The 20,435-nt window shown below is 37.1% G+C and overlaps 1 protein-coding gene and 1 long non-coding RNA gene across 2 annotated transcripts in view; one reads left to right on the forward strand and one right to left on the reverse strand.

The window, feature by feature from the left end:
* LOC145725996 (uncharacterized) overlaps positions 1-10,627 on the forward strand; it is a 93,060-nt gene extending 82,433 nt beyond the window's left edge. The window contains exons 5-7 of the mRNA XM_081974923.1: positions 2,659-2,854; positions 2,916-2,996; positions 3,055-10,627. Coding sequence (XP_081831049.1) covers positions 2,659-2,854; positions 2,916-2,996; positions 3,055-5,391 — 2,614 coding nt within the window. The 3' untranslated portion in view covers positions 5,392-10,627. The remainder of the gene's footprint in view (positions 1-2,658; positions 2,855-2,915; positions 2,997-3,054) is intronic.
* LOC145726011 (uncharacterized) overlaps positions 1-20,435 on the reverse strand; it is a 180,359-nt gene that overhangs the window by 11,369 nt on the left and 148,555 nt on the right. Inside the window, exon 4 of the long non-coding RNA XR_014177465.1 lies at positions 16,290-16,548. This is a non-coding gene — a long non-coding RNA (uncharacterized LOC145726011). The remainder of the gene's footprint in view (positions 1-16,289; positions 16,549-20,435) is intronic.

Here is a 20,435-nt window from a genome sequence, read left to right on the forward strand (position 1 = left end):
TAGTTTGGGTTTCACTCTTGACGAGGGTAGGGCAGGGGCGTACATGTGTTTGACGACTGGGGAGGATTTGGGAGAGGGGGTTTTCGCTTTGGGTGAGGGACAATTACAGGTGGGGAGTTTGGGAGAGCTTGAACTAGGTGATGGCACTTTGAACTCGGTTTTTACAGTTTTAAGTTCGTTCAGAGGTGATACTGAGGGTTTGCACTCGAGGATTGTGTTTGGTACTGGTTCCGCTTTCACTGGAGATACTATCCCGTTTGATTTCATCACTTTTGAAGGGCTTTGCTGCCCGACGGACACTGTATAGTTCATTCCAAGGCTGGTGGAGTGTAGACTGGCCACTGTTTGAGGGACTAGTTTGGGGCTTCTGGTTGGGGGTGGCAACCTTGGAATTGGTACTTTAGGTGCAGCGGTTTCTCCTTCCTGAAGCTTTATGTTAGTCTTTTTGAACAGTTGCGTTGCAATCTGTAAAATGTTCCTTTTAGCAGTGGTTACAGGTGTTGTGGTATCTTCAGTGGTATTTTCGACTGGCGAGGTCTTAGCACCTTCCGGAGGCTTTTTCAGAGACTCCTCAAAAATTTTTTGGAAAGTTTGAGGGGTCCTGGGGGTCAGCTTGACGGCTTTGCTAATTTCCGGAACAGGCGCAGGCTGAATCTGAGGTTTGGGGGGTATGTTGGTCTTCACAGGGATTTGAAATTGTGGTTTAGGTCCCACAATTTGCGATACTGTAGTAGACATGGGAATTTTCTCTGTCAAACTTTTGGCAATTTGAGCAAGATCCTCGTCTACTTTTTGTTCGCTGTCGTTATTACAGAATTTGCCAAAATCCAGCGCAGGTGTGCCTGTTGTAGTTTCTTCAGGAAGTTTCAAAATTTCTATGAAATTTTTCACTGGAGGTGCCACAGGCGGCACCCCAGAATCACTATCGGAACCTTCTTTGATTGTTATTGAAAGCGAAGAAGGAATTTTGCAAGAACTTATTAGAGATTGCAGTCCCTTGTTTTGTTTGTCTTGAAGGATGATTTTCACTTTGTTGGGTTCAATTTTTGGGATTTTAGCCTGGATTTTAGCGTCGTTTTTGACAAGGCTGGTGCTTTTTCGTTTTTGTCCTCCTGATACTTTGGCAGGTTCTTTCTCTTGAGAAGTTTTGATAAAAGTTCCCTAACTAGCTTCTCTTGTTTCAATAATACCACTCCTGGTAATTATTTTTTTTATTAAACAGTCTTCACTACATTTCCTTTACTGTCCTTACTTTATAATATTATCCAAGCACCAGACTTTAAAATATGTATCAAAAATGATTGGAGTGTAATGCTAAAGCGTTTTTCAATAGCAATCTTCCATTTCAGTTACATTATAGGAAACAGAAACTCCTAAAGAAATGGATATTGGAACAAATTAATTTAAATACGATAAAAGGACTTTTGTATTAAATGTTTTGACACATTCAAAGCGGAACATAAGCAAAGGAAATTCTTTGCGCTCTAATCTCAGTTTCACAACAGAAATCAGCATTGCAAGACGAATTACTTGGTTTCGAATTTTTCCACACTGGCCAAGTGGGAACCGCATTACAAAAATCCCTACTCGAAACAGACGTAGAACACAACACATTTTGTCATATTATTCACAGTTTAAATCAAAGCAGAGACTTGAATCTTGCTTTAATGTAATCTTTCTAAAATCTACTGACCTATTTAGAAAAATATGCAGTGGTATTAAAATTCACCCTCGTATTTGAGCGTCGTCCCTCCCCCGCCCCGATACGAGCTCCCTTATTGACCCGATTACAAATCAGCCCGCGCCGTTTCCACCCCTGGAAAGAGATAGAACGAACCAAATCATTTGCTTGGGCCAGGATGTGGTGTTTTTTTTGTTTAGAACTAGCGGGGTTAACATTCAATTATTGTGAAATTGAACTTTATTAATGAAATTTACCCAGTTTCCTGATGATGATATACAAATAACTCCAACGTCTCATTAAAATTATAAAGACGCGGTCTTTTGTGTTTTGTTTATTCAAAGAAGGAAGATTCTTATCGTTTCGGCCGAGTGTCTCGAGTTTCGTACCTGAACGATTTGGGGGGCTGAAAACGAATGTTTTGATAATTTTAATGAGCCGTATCGTCATCGTTAAATTGATGGAATTTTTATTCGTATTAAGGGTCCCAATATAAATTCAGTGTGAATTAGATTTGATCAGACAAGCCCGTGTTTGTTTACTACACTTTAAATGGTGATTAGGTACCATTGTTGCAATCGAACCTCGCCGAATGGATTCGCTCTGCTATAGGTACAATGCAGAAACAAAAGAATTACGTTTAATGACTTGAAAGTGATCGTATTGGGTTTCTAGTAATAAATTTAACACGAAGAGAGCCGAAAAGATTGGGGCCTGAATTATGAATGAATCGTTTTTATTATGTATTTCTCATGTCGGGTCGGGAGGGCCACTTGCCAAGATAACAATCTGGAAGTTATTTCTGAACGTTCCGCTGGCGCGACGCTCGTTTTCTGCCTGCCTGTTTTCAACTTTGATTTATTGAACACGTCCGCACTTCTTTTTCCGAACAACCAAGCTGTGGCATCTATGAAACTACTTTTAAACTATTGTTGAAAGAAAAACCTTGATCTAATTTGTGTCTTTATTTGTTGCAGTGATGACTCCACCCCTGGTGCTGTTCGAATACCCGGAATCGCAACCGATCCCGAGACCTTAAAAGCTAACGGTAACGTCGACGAGAACCAAGATTCCCAGATGAAGAGGTACCTGCTATGCCCCGGCATGTGTCGAGTCGAGGTTCTTAAGAAGTTTGTCAGAAACAAGTACAACGTCGACACCAACCAGTTCTTCGTGAGTATTTATTTCCTCTACGTCCGAGATCCACAAATTTGCGGTCTTCTCGTTGTTATAGATCGATCTTTTGTACAAACGAGTTCCTTTACCCGACCACTACACTCTTATAGACATTGCCTACATCTATTCCTGGCAAAGGGTATGCTACACCCCCCCTACCATCAAAATAATTTGTAATTGTAATTTAATTGTTACAGAACGAACTGATGAAATTCTTTTTTCGAATTATTGATCAAAACAAAGCCAGGAATGCAGACAGCCCTGTCAGCTTTATGCCACAGTTTATACCAAGACACTTTCGACGATGTAGGGCCACCAGGAAAAACAGCACTCCAGATCGCAAATCTAACAAAAAATCAACAGGAAAAATCACCCAAAGACCCCCAGAAGAACCTCCTGACATCAAAATTCCTTTGGCTGATGTTAGCAATAGTGAACGTCTCATTGAGAAACCTCGTGAAGAGAAACCTCCTCAAGAATCTTCTGCGCTGCACGCCACCCCGTTTAAAATCAAAAAAGAGGAGTGCAATACTACCCCACCTCCACAACCATGCAGGGATAAACCAAACTTGGAGACTAGTTGTAATAAAGAAGTTCCTAACAATCAAGATTTGGTGGTTCCCAAAGTTGAACCGCCAGCACAACCAAACTTAGTAGCTAGTAGTAATCAAGAAGTTCCTAAAACCCTGGATTTGGTGACCACAAAAATGGAGCCTCCTTCACCAATCAAATCGCCCGAACCCGAGCAGAAATTGGCTCTTCCCAAAACCCCAAAACAACCGTCAGTGATGAAAACCAAAAGTTACACTAGTATCACTCTCAATCGCAGTGAAAACGTGGAAATCATCACCAAAATCAAACCAGTTTCTACTAAAGACGGTAGGCCTATTGGGCATCATATCATCAAGCAAACCATCAAAAAAGGTTCGAAATTCAAGAGTCCGAGGAAGTATCCCAAGGGTCAAGTAACCATACCAAAACTGGTAATTTCCAAAAAGAATTTAAAAAAGTTTGGCTCTCCTAAGTCTGTTAAGCCTGAAGCTGACCATGTTTTTGCAGTCCCAGTAGTGGATGACGAAAAGTCAAGATTCTTCAGTTACATGAGACTAGCCCCAATCCAGGAGAAGAAAGAACCTGCCAAAGTATCAGGAGGACAAAAACGAAAAAGCACCAGTCCTGTCAAAAACGACGCTAAAATCCCAAAAATTGAACCCAACAAAGTGAAAATCATCCTTCAAGACAAACAAAACAAGGGACTGCAATCTCTAATAAGTTCTTGCAAAATTCCTTCTTCGCTTTCAATAACAATCAAAGAAGGTTCCGATAGTGATTCTGGTGTGCCGCCTGTGGCACCTCCAGTGAAAAATTTCATAGAAATTTTGAAACTTCCTGAAGAAACTACAACAGGCGCTGCTAAATCACCTGCGCTGGATTTTGGCAAATTCTGTGATAACGACAGCGAACAAAAAGTAGACGAGGATCTTGCTCAAATTGCCAAAAGTTTGACAGAGAAAATTCCCATGTCTACTACAGTGTCGCAAATTGTGGGACCTAAACCACAATTTCAAATCCCTGTGAAGACCAACATACCCCCCAAACCTCAGATTCAGCCTGCGCCTGTTCCGGAAATTAGCAAAGCCGTCAAGCTGACCCCTAGGACCCCTCAAACTTTCCAAAAAATTTTTGAGGAGTCTCTGAAAAAGCCTCCGGAAGGTGCTAAGACCTCGCCAGTCGAAGGTACCACTGAAGACACCACAACACCTAAAACCACTGCTAAAAAGAACATTTTAGAGATTGCAACGCAACTGTTCAAAAAGACTAAAATAAAGCTTCAGGAAGGAGAAACAGCTGCACCTAAAGTACCAATTCCAAGGTTGCCACCCCCAACAAGAAGCCCCAAACTAGTCCCTCAAACAGTGGCCAGTCTACACTCCACCAGCCTTGGAATGAACTATACAGTGTCCGTGGGGCAGCAAAGCCCTTCAAAAGTGATGAAATCAAACGGGATAGTATCTCCAGTGAAAGCGGAACCAGTACCAAACACAATCCTCGAGTGCAAACCCTCAGTGTCACCTCTGAACGAACTCAAAACTGTAAAAACCGAGTTCAAAGTGCCATCACCTAGTTCAAGCTCCCCCAAACTCCCCACCTCCAATTGTCCCTCACCCAAAGCGAAAACTCCCTCTCCCAAATCCTCCCCAGTCGTCAAACACATGTACGCCCCTGCCCTACCCTCGTCAGGAGTGAAACCCAAACTACCCACCCCAACCCCAAAAGCATCGTCTAGTCCAACATTAACAGCGAACGAAATCCTGGAAAAGTACAATATCCAGAATCTGGCGCAACTCAGTGCCAATTTTAACCTGAACCCGTCAGTTTTGGCTACCAATCAGTTGGCGGCTTTTCAGCACGCCATGCTGTTGAAACATTTCGAGATGCACAATCGGCAGAACTGGCTCAGTCGAAACCAAGGTCCGTTGCTACAGTACGAGAAGTACCTGCAAAGTTTGAACGGGTCACACGGTCAAACGTGAATACTTTAAGTGAAGTGCATTATGACATTGACGGTGGTTTTCGTTGATTATATTGATGTATACGGTTGAATCAGGTTCATAAACTTTGATCTTAACAAGCAAAAACGTTAATGATAAATGTGTCAGCCTTGTGGTATTAAGGTTACGTGATACTCGAGACTAAAATCAATTTGAAAGAGAAGTTCGGATATTAACACCACGTGAAACTAATCTAACTTGGATAGGAAAAAACTTTTCTAATGTCATTTCTATGAAGCTTGGTTACGTTTGAAGAATTATTTTAGCTTTACATGCACGTAAGATCAGTGTGTAATGAGGTACGACATACATAAGAGATACAGAAACGTATATGTGATTGCTAAAGCAACGTTCTCATTCAAACTTGTGCGCAAGACGGAGAAAGGTCTTTTAATCTTTCAACTTGTCATATTAAATCCTGGATGCGGTGATGTTAATTTTCTGATTTTTCATCTGCCAATCAGCAACATAAGAAGCTCAGTTGCTCTTCTTGTTATACTTTATAAATGTTTTTCTGCAAGTTTTGTCGAAACTTACAAGTTGAAAGATGGTTAGAATAGAACCCATCAAGGGCGATCTTTTGTTAAGTATACAGTTTTCACCACTTTTTGATTTTGTTATGAAAACATGCCCAAACATCACAAGTTGCGTAAGTAAGTTCATAACTTGAAGTACAATTTATGACGAAGGACATTAAAAAGACAATCATCATCAAGGGTTCGTTGGAGGATATCTATATATGGACATCATCCAATGAATGGTTGATGATGCAAACATTATTTTGTTTGGAGAAGGGATCTGTGACTTTTTTCTGGACAAGGAATTCTTAACAAAAGTTTCAATGGAATGTGACAAGTACCTGACAATATGGCAGGTTCTTCTCACACATTGATAACTACCCTCAAGTTTAAAGAATACGCACCCTTATGCGCAATTTACCTTAGCACGTGATTGTGTTAAACTTTTAAAATTAGGGTGCCACGTGATCTTCAATTCTTAGTAAAGTAGAAATTACAAGCAAAGAATAGCTATTTAACAAGAAGAAGTTGGGATGTCGTTTTTGGCTTACCTCGGTTTGCCTTGGTAGGCAACATGTTGTCTCTTATCTTATTTCATTCTGAAATAAAAATTGCATCCAATTTTCAGGATCAAATATAAACTAATTTCTTATATCATTATTTACTTTTTTTGAGTCAGTGTTTTAAGTTCGTCTCTTAATCATTAATTCTTATTAACTATTATTAACTTTAAACTGATATTTTAAAATAAATATTTGATGTGGTCTGAGATATGGCAACGTTCTTTAACAACCTGAATGACCAACCAATGAAACCGCTGATAATTAACGATCAAAACCGATATCAGTCGATTGTCTGTTAACTTTGGTAGGCAAAGTCTATCTTTCTCTAATTCGCTTTCTCTTTTCAACTGTCTCTTCTTGTTAAATATCTATTCTTTGTTAGAGTTCGAATCAGCTAAGAAAAGGCCACAGGCGTCATCAAACGATGATGTCACGATCTCTGTACGTCTCGCTTTAAATATTGCTGCTCTCGTTACTTTCCAAGTTGTTGCAGCCAGTCAGTGGCGTGCTATTATTTTATCAGTAAAATGAAACATTTTCGTCGTTTTTAATAAAGAAAATAAAAGACAACAAGTTTTTCAAAGGAATGGAAACTCCTTCTGCTTCTTTCTTCATAAATTGTAAGACGTTACTGACGATTTCACGGCCTTGGCTGTATATGATAACACCTTTCTTTCCAACCTTTTTGAAAGACATTTTGACAAAATAACGTTTTTTATTCATAACACTATGTGAACTTCAACTGCGACCATCAACAATACAACCAAAACACCAGACTAAAACGGAACCTAACCTAACCCCCTAAGTCTCCCTGTCCGCCACTACATTTTTTTAAACTTGGCAACACCGTTTAGAGTGCCGGCTAGTAAAAGCATATAAAAAGGTCCAAATGTACCTGGCCGCTGCCGCATCTGTTTTAATTGTGTCCAAGTAAAAACCGTACTACGTTGCCAAGTGGCTTTTTGACCGCTTAACAATATATTTTCGGGAATATTTTAATAGGACGCCTCTGATTATATCTAATGCGACGGCAACTGTAGAAGGAGAAAGAAATAGTTTTAAAAACGGCGTCATTGATGATGCGGTGGCCTTTTCTCATCTGATTCGAGCTCTACAAGGTTGATGACGTGCATAAAAAATGATTTTTCTATATTTTCACCAACTTTTTGCAACAAACAGTTAATATGGAAAAAATCACAGTGAATTGGGATGACATAATAACATCTAATAGAACAGGCTTTGAAAGTGACATATATGCTTTTTCATTACACATTCAAAACGTGTACATTTACACGAACTTTGGCGATGACGTATTCTGTAGTAAATACTCTATCTCATTTCAACTTAATATGTCAAAATAAGATACGCCTTTTTTATTACATAAGTTATCCCACTTTTCTTTGATATTCCTCATTTTATAGCTCTATGATGAGATAAGGAGAGACAAAAAAAAGTTTATACTGAGTGATTCAAATCGATTATGTCGTCATTGCTAACCTACGAGATAAAACATACAGAAAAACTAGCAAAAAGACTGTTTTCGATTAGTTTTGTGCAAACCGTTTAACCTGCATACTGTAATAACCCTGATAGTCCAATCTTCCGAATCTCCCAATTACTAACGTAATTATTCAGGGTGTTATTTAAATCTCCCAACTTCAAGAAGTCGTTTCTTCACCAATCTAAAGCAAAATATATTGCATTTCAAAGTTTTTGAGATATTTGACACTTAGTGTATGTTTTGTAGGGTTATGTTTAATAAATATTGAGGAAAAAACATTATTATTGATTAAGCGGCATATGACTTTCGAAAGTTTTTACAGCTTTATTCAAAATTTGTATAAAATATCTCAAACACTTTGGGCGCTGTAAACCAATTGGAAGTTTCTTCCGAAACTAAAAGGAAACACCCTGTATATTAAATTCTTGAATAAATTTTTTTTTAAACTGATATTTATTAGTGAGTTACACAAACTACTCGTTTTGGTTTTAACTGTTAAAAGCTATGCTCTTGCAATTTTTGGTATAATCAAAAACATTCGACATAATGTACAGGGGCTGCATTTTCGATGGTTTTACGGGGTACAGAGAAAACGGTAATAGATAGAAAAAAAGTAGCATACGTGTTCTGATCTCTTTTTTTGAGCTGAGATGACTGGCGAAAAGTGGGCGGCGGAAATTTCTTTTGTTTCAAAGATACGGGGGGTTTTCGAAAATTGGCAATTTTTGAACCTCTTCTGTATTTTAGTTGCTCTTAAAGTTATCAAAAAAGGAAGAACGGTTCCCGCTAGAAGTTTTCATGTAGAATCCAATGGCGTAGTCAGTTTTTTCCTATTCCGTTTAGTTTCTGACATATGACAGTAAGTTACATTTTTTTAAATGGAACATCCTATATATTTTTACGTCATTTAATTCTGGTGATTTTTACCTTTTCAACGTTGTATCACAACATATAAGTTTGTGGAGGTTAATCCTGTTATTTAAAAAAAAGACCTTTGCTAAGCTAAAAAAGGCCATTATGTCAAATACCAAACAAAATCGGAAATCATATAAACTAACACAACAGAAAATTAAATATTTTTAATAAATCTTATTAAAAATCTGTTACAAACAGTTCTACCGTCACTTTATAAGAAAAGTGTCTATTTCTATTTTCTACTATTTTTAAGGTGGAAGTTGAAAAAACTGTTGATAAACGATATGTAACATGTTAATATGAACATAGCCAAATATTATTTCGACTGTGGGTATTTTTATAAATATTAGGTATTTAGCACTTTTTTGTTAACGAAACGCTTTTTTTCTAATTACCAAGATTAACGTTTACAAACTTATATGTTTTAATACACCGTTGAAAAAGTAAAAATCAACAGAATTAATATATAGGGTGTTCCATTTAAAAAAATATAACTTACTGTCATATGTCAGAAATTAAACGTAACAGAAAAAAACTGACTACGCCATTGGATTCTACGTCAAAACTTCTACCGGAAACCGTTTTTCCTTTTTTGACAACTTTAATAGCAAATGAAATCCAGAGGAGGTTCCAAATTGACTAATTTTCAAAAGCCCCCTGTATCTTTGAAACAAAAGAAGTTTGCGCTGCCCACTCTTCGCCAGTCATCTCAGCTCAGAAAAAGAGATCAGAACACGTATGCTACTTTTTTTCTATCTATTACCGTTTTTTCTGTACCCCGTAAAACCATCGAAAATGCAGCACCCTGTACAGGGTGCGCAGTTTGTGTTGAAACATCCAGTTTATAAAAAAATCATTATTATTCTCTGATTTATGGTGTCAAACTGTCAAATTATACATGTCATTCATCCGAAATGTGTAATTTTTACAGTATTTTGCTACTAAACTACCAAACCATGAATTTCAAAACTGTTTGCAGCATAATGAACCAGAACAGTTAAAGGTACCTACTCATCAGGTTTGTTACATCATGCGAAATACATGAATGCCTAAAATGGTGTAGTCTTTTGCAATGTTGCCAATTTTGGTATGTAATTGACTAAATTATCACTTGTGAAACGTAAACTAGTTGTATGTTAGATTTGTGGTTGTTGTCCAAGCCTTAATTAGTCGCCCTAACTAGAATACTAATGGCTGTTCGACCGAAAATCTCAGGAAACAAATTGAATTTACCTACCTTATCAGGATTTGTCTCTTAACTAGTTTCACGCATGTATGTTTTTATTGTGTACCTATTAAATAAGTCACTTAATATACACACAGGGTTCAAACTTTCGATATAATGTTTATTGAAATAATCTTTTTCTTTAGTTTGATTTAAACTTGTTCAATTTTTTTTTATTGAATTTTATCAAATATTGCAATTATTTGTTGCTCTAAAGTATATAGGAAAATGTACGTTTTGGTGGTTAGTATTGTAAATATTATTTATTAGTTATCTAAAAATCCACCCTGAATATCATGTACATTTTGTTTTTACCCTTAGTCTAGTAAAAAACTCTGTTGATGTTTTACTTTCTTTTAAATTATTGTTATTTTTAGATAAAAATCTTGTAATATAGTTAATGTACGTAGATAGTCACTTCCATCAACTACTCTACAAATCTAAATGTAAAATATTATTTTGCAATTTTCATTAAAAAAAAAATAGTTAATACAAACTTCAGTTTTATTTACTTCAGCCCTTTTTCAGGTACTAAACAAACTTGTGACGTAATTTATTTGCGACCACCCTTTAAGCGGGGTTGCCACTAACACCACCATCAAGTAGTACCATCCCAAGGTCATTAATCATATTTTGTTTTAATTAAGCTGACTAGCAGATGTTTAAAGCCACAATGCCACATCCGGCTGCAGGTGTAAGGGCGGTCATATGGACGGTAAATTACCTCCCTCGACAATTCAGGTAGTGGGGGAAGTATATTTCGTCCTTAGGGGCTATTTATCCAACTCAGGGGCTTTCGTAACCAGGTATTTATGCCACGGTATTACGTCGCCGAACAATTACTGCATTTCTTTGAAGCGAAACCTTTCGGAGCCGTTCAAACACAATAAACCTTTCTTTACGAAAATATTACACACAAGAAAAGAGAGAACGAGAGAGACATCTACGAGGGTCTGACATGGGGGACAGAGAGAGTGGATCGGTGTAGAACTGGCAACGTTTCAGTTTATTATTCCGGTGGATTCGTGTTCTATCGGCCGGGTCTGAGGAACGCTCAGCTTATATAATTATTTCGTCGTGTGAATCATTGAAGCGTCGTCTGGGGCTGTTTTTGAATGTTCTTGCTAGTAGATAGATCAAAAAATGGCTATTCTATACAGGGGGATCTTAATTTACAACGTAAAACTATTACCTCTTACAAGAGAAACTTTCTTTTCTCTCAGGATTCTCGTTTGCGAGATATGTGTCACAAAAAAGAAAAGTTTGGAGGAGTTTATACCTCCTATACAAAACTGAAACGGTAATGGATTTTACACGAAAAGTGTTCTTTGAAGGTCTTTCACTTTTAAATTTCTTAACCGTTTTTTAGAAAGTTGCACAACAAAAGTATCTAGATCAAAGGCAGGTTGTGAAGTTTGTGAACAAAACTGAACAATAGATAAGATTTTGTAATTTGAACCACTGGTAGAATGTTCTGACAAATTCACCCTGTATAACCACACTGAATATGAAACTAGAACCGACAGGGCTCTATTTTATAAGAAACCTATCATCCAAAGAAACTGAACTCAATTTGATTGATTATGGCTGCACTTTCAAGTACGACGACGCAGTATCGTGAGTGGACCAAATTAGCTACCACGACATACAAGGTGTCCTAAGTTTTTCATCGAAAAAAGTACCAGGATTGTTTTGATAAACATTTTTTAAAAATTCCTTATTTTCTCTCAGATTCTTCAATATTCCAATATATCAATCACGATCAGAAATACTGATGAGTGATGCCGTTCTACGTAAACACTGGCGTAAATGCCTACTTGACAAAGTTTTCTTTTTCCATTCTTTCTTTTATTAGTGGAGTCCGGATTTCTAGAAATTTTGTTTTCTGTAAATAATAAAAGCAACCAACCTTTGACATCTAATGTGAACGATTTACGCAAAAACACGTCATTTGACAGATTTTTTTCATGCTTTTTTCCTTCTTTTTGTGCTTATTTGCTGCTATTTTTTGTATGGTTTTATTTTTGTATAGGTTAATTTGCAATAGCTATATATTGAGATATTTGAAGACTTCTGAGACAAAAACATACCAATTATCTGTTGCAAAATGAGTAAGTAACAATTTACAAATTTAAACTGCCCGAATAATTTCCAAATGCTCCTGAAGTACTCTAAAAAAATTTAAAAACATTTCAAAACACTATAGAAGCTCCAAAATGCCTTGCAAAAAAGCTTACAAATGCTTTTCAACTTCTCTATAGAAGCTCTCAAAAGATTTCAAGACAAGTCTAAAAGTTTCCGTATGCTTCTACAGTAGTTTAACAGCTTTCAAACGTTTCTAGAACCGTCTACAAGGTTTCAAATGCCTTAAAAACAGTCTAGAACCTTCAATGCTTTTTAAACTGTTCAAACACTTTCCAAATGCTCCTAGAGTAGTCTAAAAAGGTTTTAAAACACTACAGAAACTCCAAAATGCTTCTCAAACAGTCAAAAGCTTTCCAAATGATCTTCAACTAGTCTAGAAGCTCTCAAAAAATTTCAAGACAGTTTAAAAGCTACCGTCTACCGTATGCTTTTAAAGCAGTTTAACAGAATCCCTAAGTCGCTAGAGAAACCTTATTTCAAATGCTCCTAAAGTAGTCTAAAAAGATTCCAAAACACTACAGAAACTCCAAAATGCTTCTGAAGCAGTCGGAAGCCTTCCAAAGCATTTAGAACAGTCTAGAAGTTCTCAAAACATTTTACGACAGTCCAAAAATTTCCGTATGCTTTTAGAGCAGTTTCCAAAAATATCTAGAACCGTCTAAAGGTTTCAAATGTCTTAACAGCAGTCCAGAACCTTCAATGCTCCTAAAGTAGTCTAAAAAGATTCCAAAACACTACAGAAACTCCAAAATGCTTCTGAAGCAGTCGGAAATCTTTCAAAACAATCTATAGAAGCTTCCAAATGCTCTTCAAATAGTCTAGAAGCTCACAAAAAATATGAAAAAAAATTCTAAAATAATTTAAGTTTCTAAATGCTTCTAAAACATTCCAAAATCTTCCAATATGTTCCTTAAACTGTCCAAAAACCTTCCAAATACTTCTCCAGTAGTTTAAAAAGGTTGTAAATCACTACGGGATAACTCCAAAATGCTTCCCAAGCAGACGAACGCCTTCCAAAACGGTCTAAAAGCTTCCAAAACCTTCTAGAACAGTCTAATAGACTCCAAATGCTCTTCAACTAGTCTAGAAGCTCTCAAAAAATATCAAAACAGTCTAGAAGCTTCCAAAAAAATTATAGACTAGTCTAAGAGTTTCCGAATGCTTCTGAAGCACTTTAAAAGCTTCAAAAAATGTCTAGAACTCCATCTTAAAAACGTATTCTTCCACTCTCCTTTTATCAGTTCGTCTTGTTTTCCCCCAAAACAACCTGGGCAATTAGCCAGCTCAATCATTTCAACCGATTCTTCCAAGTGCCGAAATCCTGAAGGTCACGTAACTGTTTTAAATGTCAAAATATTATTTAAACGGTCACGTGACTGTTTTTCAGTTTAAGCTGATGTTTTTAAAAGTCACGTGACTTTTTTAAGATTAAAAATGCAACTCATAATGCATCAACATGAACTATTAGCCAGCTCAATCTTAAAATAACTTTTTTCTTAGTTTTCAACGGCAGAAGTAAAACAGTTGTAGATAAACTGAGTAAAATATGTTTGTTTTAACGTCCTCTGGCGCTCCTGAAACTCTGTTGGTATATGTATGGGACACCCTGTATGCTGTAATTGACAACGGATGTTTAAAAATGATGGTCTTGGCGCAGTGGCCCACCCCATCGCCATTTGAAAATAAAGAATAAATGTATTCAAAATGGACAGTTTTAGACTTAGAATTGCGGATAATTGAAAGAAATTTTTTTGACACCCTGTATGTATAAGGTTTCAGAACGAAAGACAAAACTTCTCAGAAAAATATTGTTTCCTTGTTCATTTTATAGTAATCTACAGTTAAATAACTATTAGATTTGACAAATGACAAGTGTGACTGATGTAGGTACGTCAACTGTCAAATTAAAAATGTACCAGCAATTACCTATCAGTAATAATGTGCAACATTTGCGTAAATTGCAGCTCTGTTGGTAGTTTATGATTGGTCAAAAAAAGCAGCTTTCACTTTGCTGCTTTTTCTTGACCAATCACAATCTATACAGCCCACAATGCTGAGATTTACACTGTGCCATTTTAATTTAAGACGTCCATTTATATTAACGTTTTTTCTTTGCATAGGCAATGTATGACTATTACGCCACTGGCTGCCATTATATGCCTTGGGCATTTGGGGTGTGGTTTGAATTGTGGCAACGCCGGAAACAACCGTGATATCTTAAAAGCACATCGCTGGTTCACTGAGCAAGAAATTGTATGTGAATCTCCTACTTTAGGCCACACAGCCACTTCATTTATCTTTTATACATAATTAATTGTCTCATCATGCACTTACTTTTCTTACAACTAAATATTTTTGTCTGAGCTTGAGACTAAACAATGTTAAACCACACAAAACCACCATAACTCAGATCAGAATATAAAAATCCCATAACCTCAAACTGTAGCAGCATTAATCAGATCACTATCAAAAATCCCAAAGTCTGTGACGGGAGGAGTGCGATCGAAACACTTTATTAGGCGACGCGACGGTGGGAGGAGCCACGGGGCGGAGCTTTCAATTGCCATTGGCCGGGCAATCATCCAATGCGACGCTACCCGACCAACCTTGAACGGCTGACGCTCGCCGAAACAAAAGACATCTGTCTGGGATTTTTATGGTTTCCGTCAATGATGAGGGTCGGAATGATGTATATTATGGTGATCCGTGACGTTTCAATATGGGGTACGTGACGTCATTAAGTGGGTGTATCAGGTTAGTGTTTGATAGTTACTGACAGTTTTTTGTTTGTGTGAACAGTGTTGTCACTTACTTTGTATTTTCTAATGAGGGTTAGTTAGGTCGCATTCATTTTCAAGCTCCATGGATCGAGCAAAGCGTTTTTGACGTCACGATGACGCAATTTGGCAAAACCATTGTACCATGTTACGTCAAAAGCTTTAGTTAGGTTTCTTCTGATTTCAAAATGTATAAGTTGACATTTAGTTAGCCGTTTTCGAGTTAATGGAATTTAAGAATTGATTCTGAACATCGCAGTTGCCATGAATAAATAAAAGGACATCATTTGACGTCACGATGACGTATTTTGACAGTTGGTCACCATATTGTTTTGTTAAATTACATCATCGTGACGTATCTGCACGAGGCCACAAATTCCTACAAAATGTCAACATATTAAATATTTTTGGAATCAGAAGAAAAAGGTCTATCAATTAATCAAAAAATATATATTAGGTTCCATTAACAATTTATCAACAAATTTTCACCTTTGACAAATGACAATTAAAAAAACGTCACATGATATGCCTATTTTTGCTCCAGTGCATTGTTACTGTTACCATAAAAAATTTTTTGGAAAAAACACGTAATTTCCATTTCAAATCATCTATACAGGGTGGTTTAATAGTAATAGAAAATTTTAGCAGGTCTCCTTTAAGTTAAGTCAAATCAGTGTAAACAAAATAGTTTGTTAGCAGAGGCATGGTTTCCAACTCAGAAACGTCAAGTCTCATTGGTTGAATGTTCACGTGACTATGACGTTTTCTGACTTGTGGCCAATGGATATTCATATTTCTCTGATAGATGATAGAAACTATAGAGCAAAAAATAACAAGCAAAATATTAATCAAATTTGTCTTTAATTACCTACTAACAATTTCAGAACCAATTTTAATTGATTGATAGTCAATCATTAAAGTAACCTTTTACCTTTGGTTACATTCAAAGTGAAAAAATAAGGGGCGCTCCTGGTTAAGCTCAAATTATTGCACGCACAAATGAAAGTATTGATTTCAAGGCGTGTACACACAGATAAAGCGTATTTACTCCCAACCAGTGGCGTATCTCCATCATAATTACCATTAGCCAATCCATTCACTGAATTTACTTTAAGTTACGCAGGCAAAAAATGTGTATTTAGCAACTGCTCCAATATATTTTATTTTACAGTGATCAGGCAGGCAAGCAGGTAAAAATAAAAAATCATAAGTACGCCTATGGTTAGATAAACTTACCAGAAACAGCCCAAGATCAAAGTGGGACAGCCAGTGAAAAATGTCATAAGGAAGCTTTGAAATAGTGTGATCTTTTGGCGGGTGCTGCCATCTTTGCGGACATTTAGTCAACCGATCCAAGTTTCGATCGAGACGCCATAAATATTCTCGTTACTAGGTTTGCTCAATTCTTCACAGATGGCGCCACTGGTCAATGCGTTTAGTAGTTGGCGTTGTGCTGGTTAGGTGGAGCTACTTTTACTTTCATGTTACCATGAATCTGAAACAAAAATGTTTTTTAACATTAGTGAATTGATGGAAAAAATTTACTACAGGGTGTAACAAGAAGAACAAGCCATTTAAATGTTAAGTGTTTGTTTTAGTTTGCTATTTTTTTTAATTATATTATTGTGAACAATTTAGTACAAAATAAAATGCTCTGAAAAACACCATTTGTTTTTATTTTTTTTTAAATACCTTCTCCTTCTCCTTTATTCACCGTTTTGTCAAGAAAACTAGGAATGCCTCCTGCAACGTCTGTGCCTCTGATAGAAAATTCAATTTTTACAGAAAAGCAAGCATATTATCAGGAGAACCGAAACACAAGGAGGTAAATTTCAGTTACTTCCTTCATTCGCCAAATTATCATAAATTCACCTCCTCCTACTTCTGTGTTTCTGACAAAAAAAAACCATTTTCTTCGAAAATCGAGCATGTTATCAGGAGAGCAGAAACGCGTGGAGGTAAATTTGAAACGCTCCCAATACTTGGAGCATTCGCCAATTGTCAAGAAAACTAAATTGACCTCCTTCTACTTCTGTGCTCCTGATAAGAAACCCCAATTCTTTTCGAAAATCGAGCATATTATCAGGAGAGCAGAAACGCGTGGAGGTAAATTTGAAACGCTCCCAATACTTGGAGCATTCGCCAATTGTCAAGAAAACTAAATTGACCTCCTTCTACTTCTGTGCTCGTGATAAGAAAACCCATTTTTTTTCGAAAATCGAGCATATTATCAGGAGAGCAGAAACGCGTGGAGGTAAATTTGAAACGCTCCCAATACTTGGAGCATTCGCCAATTGTCAAGAAAACTAAATTGATCTCCTTCTACTTCTGTGCTCCTGATAAGAAAACCCAATTTTTTTCCAAACAAAATCGAGTATATTATCAGGAGAACTAAAACGCGTGGAGGTAAATATTAATCGCTCCTAATACTTGGAGCATTCGCTAATTGTTAAGAAAACTAAATTGACCTCCTTCTACTTCTGTGCTCCTGATAAGAAAACCCAATTCTTTTCGAAAATCGAGCATATTATCAGGAGAGCAGAAACGCGTGAAGGTAAATTTGAAACGCTCCCAATACTTGGAGCATTCGCCAATTGTCAAGAAAACTAAATTGACCTCCTTCTACTTCTGTGCTCCTGATAAGAAACCCCAATTCTTTTCGAAAATCGAGCATATTATCAGGAGAGCAGAAACGCGTGGAGGTAAATTTGAAACGCTCCCAATACTTGGAGCATTCGCCAATTGTCAAGAAAACTAAATTGACCTCCTTCTACTTCTGTGCTCGTGATAAGAAAACCCATTTTTTTTCGAAAATCGAGCATATTATCAGGAGAGCAGAAACGCGTGGAGGTAAATTTGAAACGCTCCCAATACTTGGAGCATTCGCCAATTGTCAAGAAAACTAAATTGATCTCCTTCTACTTCTGTGCTCCTGATAAGAAAACCCAATTTTTTTCCAAACAAAATCGAGTATATTATCAGGAGAACTAAAACGCGTGGAGGTAAATATTAATCGCTCCTAATACTTGGAGCATTCGCTAATTGTTAAGAAAACTAAATTGACCTCCTTCTACTTCTGTGCTCCTGATAAGAAAACCCAATTCTTTTCGAAAATCGAGCATATTATCAGGAGAGCAGAAACGCGTGAAGGTAAATTTGAAACGCTCCTAATACTTGGAGCATTCGCCAATTGTCAAGAAAACTAAATTGACCTCCTTCTACTTCTGTGCTCCTGATAAGAAAACCCAATTCTTTTCGAAAATCGAGCATATTATCAGGAGAGCAGAAACGCGTGGAGGTAAATTTGAAACGCTCCTAATACTTGGAGCATTCGCCAATTGTCAAGAAAACTAAATTGACCTCCTTCTACTTCTGTGCTCCTGATAAGAAAACCCATTTTTTTTCGAAAATCGAGCATATTATCAGGAGAGCAGAAACGCGTGGAGGTATATTTGAAACGCTCCTAATACTTGGAGCATTCGCCAATTGTCAAGAAAACTAAGTTGACCTCCTTCTACTTCTGTGCTCCTGATAAGAAAACCCAATTTGTTTCGAAAATCGAGCATATTATCAGGAGAGCAGAAACGCGTGGAGGTAAATTTGAAACGCTCCCAATACTTGGAGCATTCGCCAATTGTCAAGAAAACTAAATTGATCTCCTTCTACTTCTGTGCTCCTGATAAGAAAACCCAATTTTTTTCCAAACAAAATCGAGTATATTATCAGGAGAACTAAAACGCGTGGAGGTAAATATTAATCGCTCCTAATACTTGGAGCATTCGCTAATTGTTAAGAAAACTAAATTGACCTCCTTCTACTTCTGTGCTCCTGATAAGAAAACCCAATTCTTTTCGAAAATCGAGCATATTATCAGGAGAGCAGAAACGCGTGAAGGTAAATTTGAAACGCTCCTAATACTTGGAGCATTCGCCAATTGTCAAGAAAACTAAATTGACCTCCTTCTACTTCTGTGCTCCTGATAAGAAAACCCAATTCTTTTCGAAAATCGAGCATATTATCAGGAGAGCAGAAACGCGTGGAGGTAAATTTGAAACGCTCCCAATACTTGGAGCATTCGCCAATTGTCAAGAAAACTAAATTGATCTCCTTCTACTTCTGTGCTCCTGATAAGAAAACCCAATTCTTTTCGAAAATCGAGCATATCATCAGGAGAGCAGAAACGCGTGGAGGTAAATTTGAAACGCTCCTAATACTTGGAGCATTCGCCAATTGTCAAGAAAACTAAATTGACCTCCTTCTACTTCTGTGCTCCTGATAAGAAAACCCATTTTTTTTCGAAAATCGAGCAGATTATCAGAAGAACTAAAACGCGTGGAGGTAAATCTTAATCGCTTCTAATACTTGGAGCATTCGCCAATTGTCAAGAAAACTAAATTGATCTCCTTCTACTTCTGTGCTCCTGATAAGAAAACCCAATTCTTTTCGAAAATCGAGCATATTATCAGGAGAGCAGAAACGCGTGGAGGTAAAATTGAAACGCTCCCAATACTTGGAGCATTCGCCAATTGTCAAGAAAACTAAATTGATCTCCTTCTACTTCTGTGCTCCTGATAAGAAAACCCAATTCTTTTCGAAAATCGAGCATATTATCAGGAGAGCAGAAACGCGTGGAGGTAAAATTGAAACGCTCCCAATACTTGGAGCATTCGCCAATTGTCAAGAAAACTAAATTGATCTCCTTCTACTTCTGTGCTCCTGATAAGAAAACCCAATTCTTTTCGAAAATCGAGCATATTATCAGGAGAGCAGAAACGCGTGGAGGTAAATTTGAAACGCTCCCAATACTTGGAGCATTCGCCAATTGTCAAGAAAACTAAATTGATCTCTTTCTACTTCTGTGCTCCTGATAAGAAAACCCAATTCTTTTCGAAAATCGAGCATATTATCAGGAGAGCAGAAACGCGTGGAGGTAAATTTGAAACGCTCCCAATACTTGGAGCATTCGCCAATTGTCAAGAAAACTAAATTGACCTCCTTCTACTTCTGTGCTCCTGATAAGAAGACCCAATTTTTTTCGAAAATCGAGCATATTATCAGGAGAGCAGAAACGCGTGGAGGTAAATTTGAAACGCTCCCAATACTTGGAGCATTCGCCAATTGTCAAGAAAACTAAATTGATCTCTTTCTACTTCTGTGCTCCTGATAAGAAAACCCAATTCTTTTCGAAAATCGAGCATATTATCAGGAGAGCAGAAACGCGTGGAGGTAAATTTGAAACGCTCCCAATACTTGGAGCATTCGCCAATTGTCAAGAAAACTAAATTGACCTCCTTCTACTTCTGTGCTCCTGATAAGAAAACCCAATTCTTTTCGAAAATCGAGCATATTATCAGGAGAGCAGAAACGCGTGGAGGTAAATTT

This window comes from Ips typographus, linkage group LG3, assembly GCF_016097725.1.
Source record: "Ips typographus isolate SLU linkage group LG3, UJ_Ityp_2.0, whole genome shotgun sequence".
Lineage (NCBI taxonomy): Eukaryota > Metazoa > Arthropoda > Insecta > Coleoptera > Curculionidae > Ips > Ips typographus.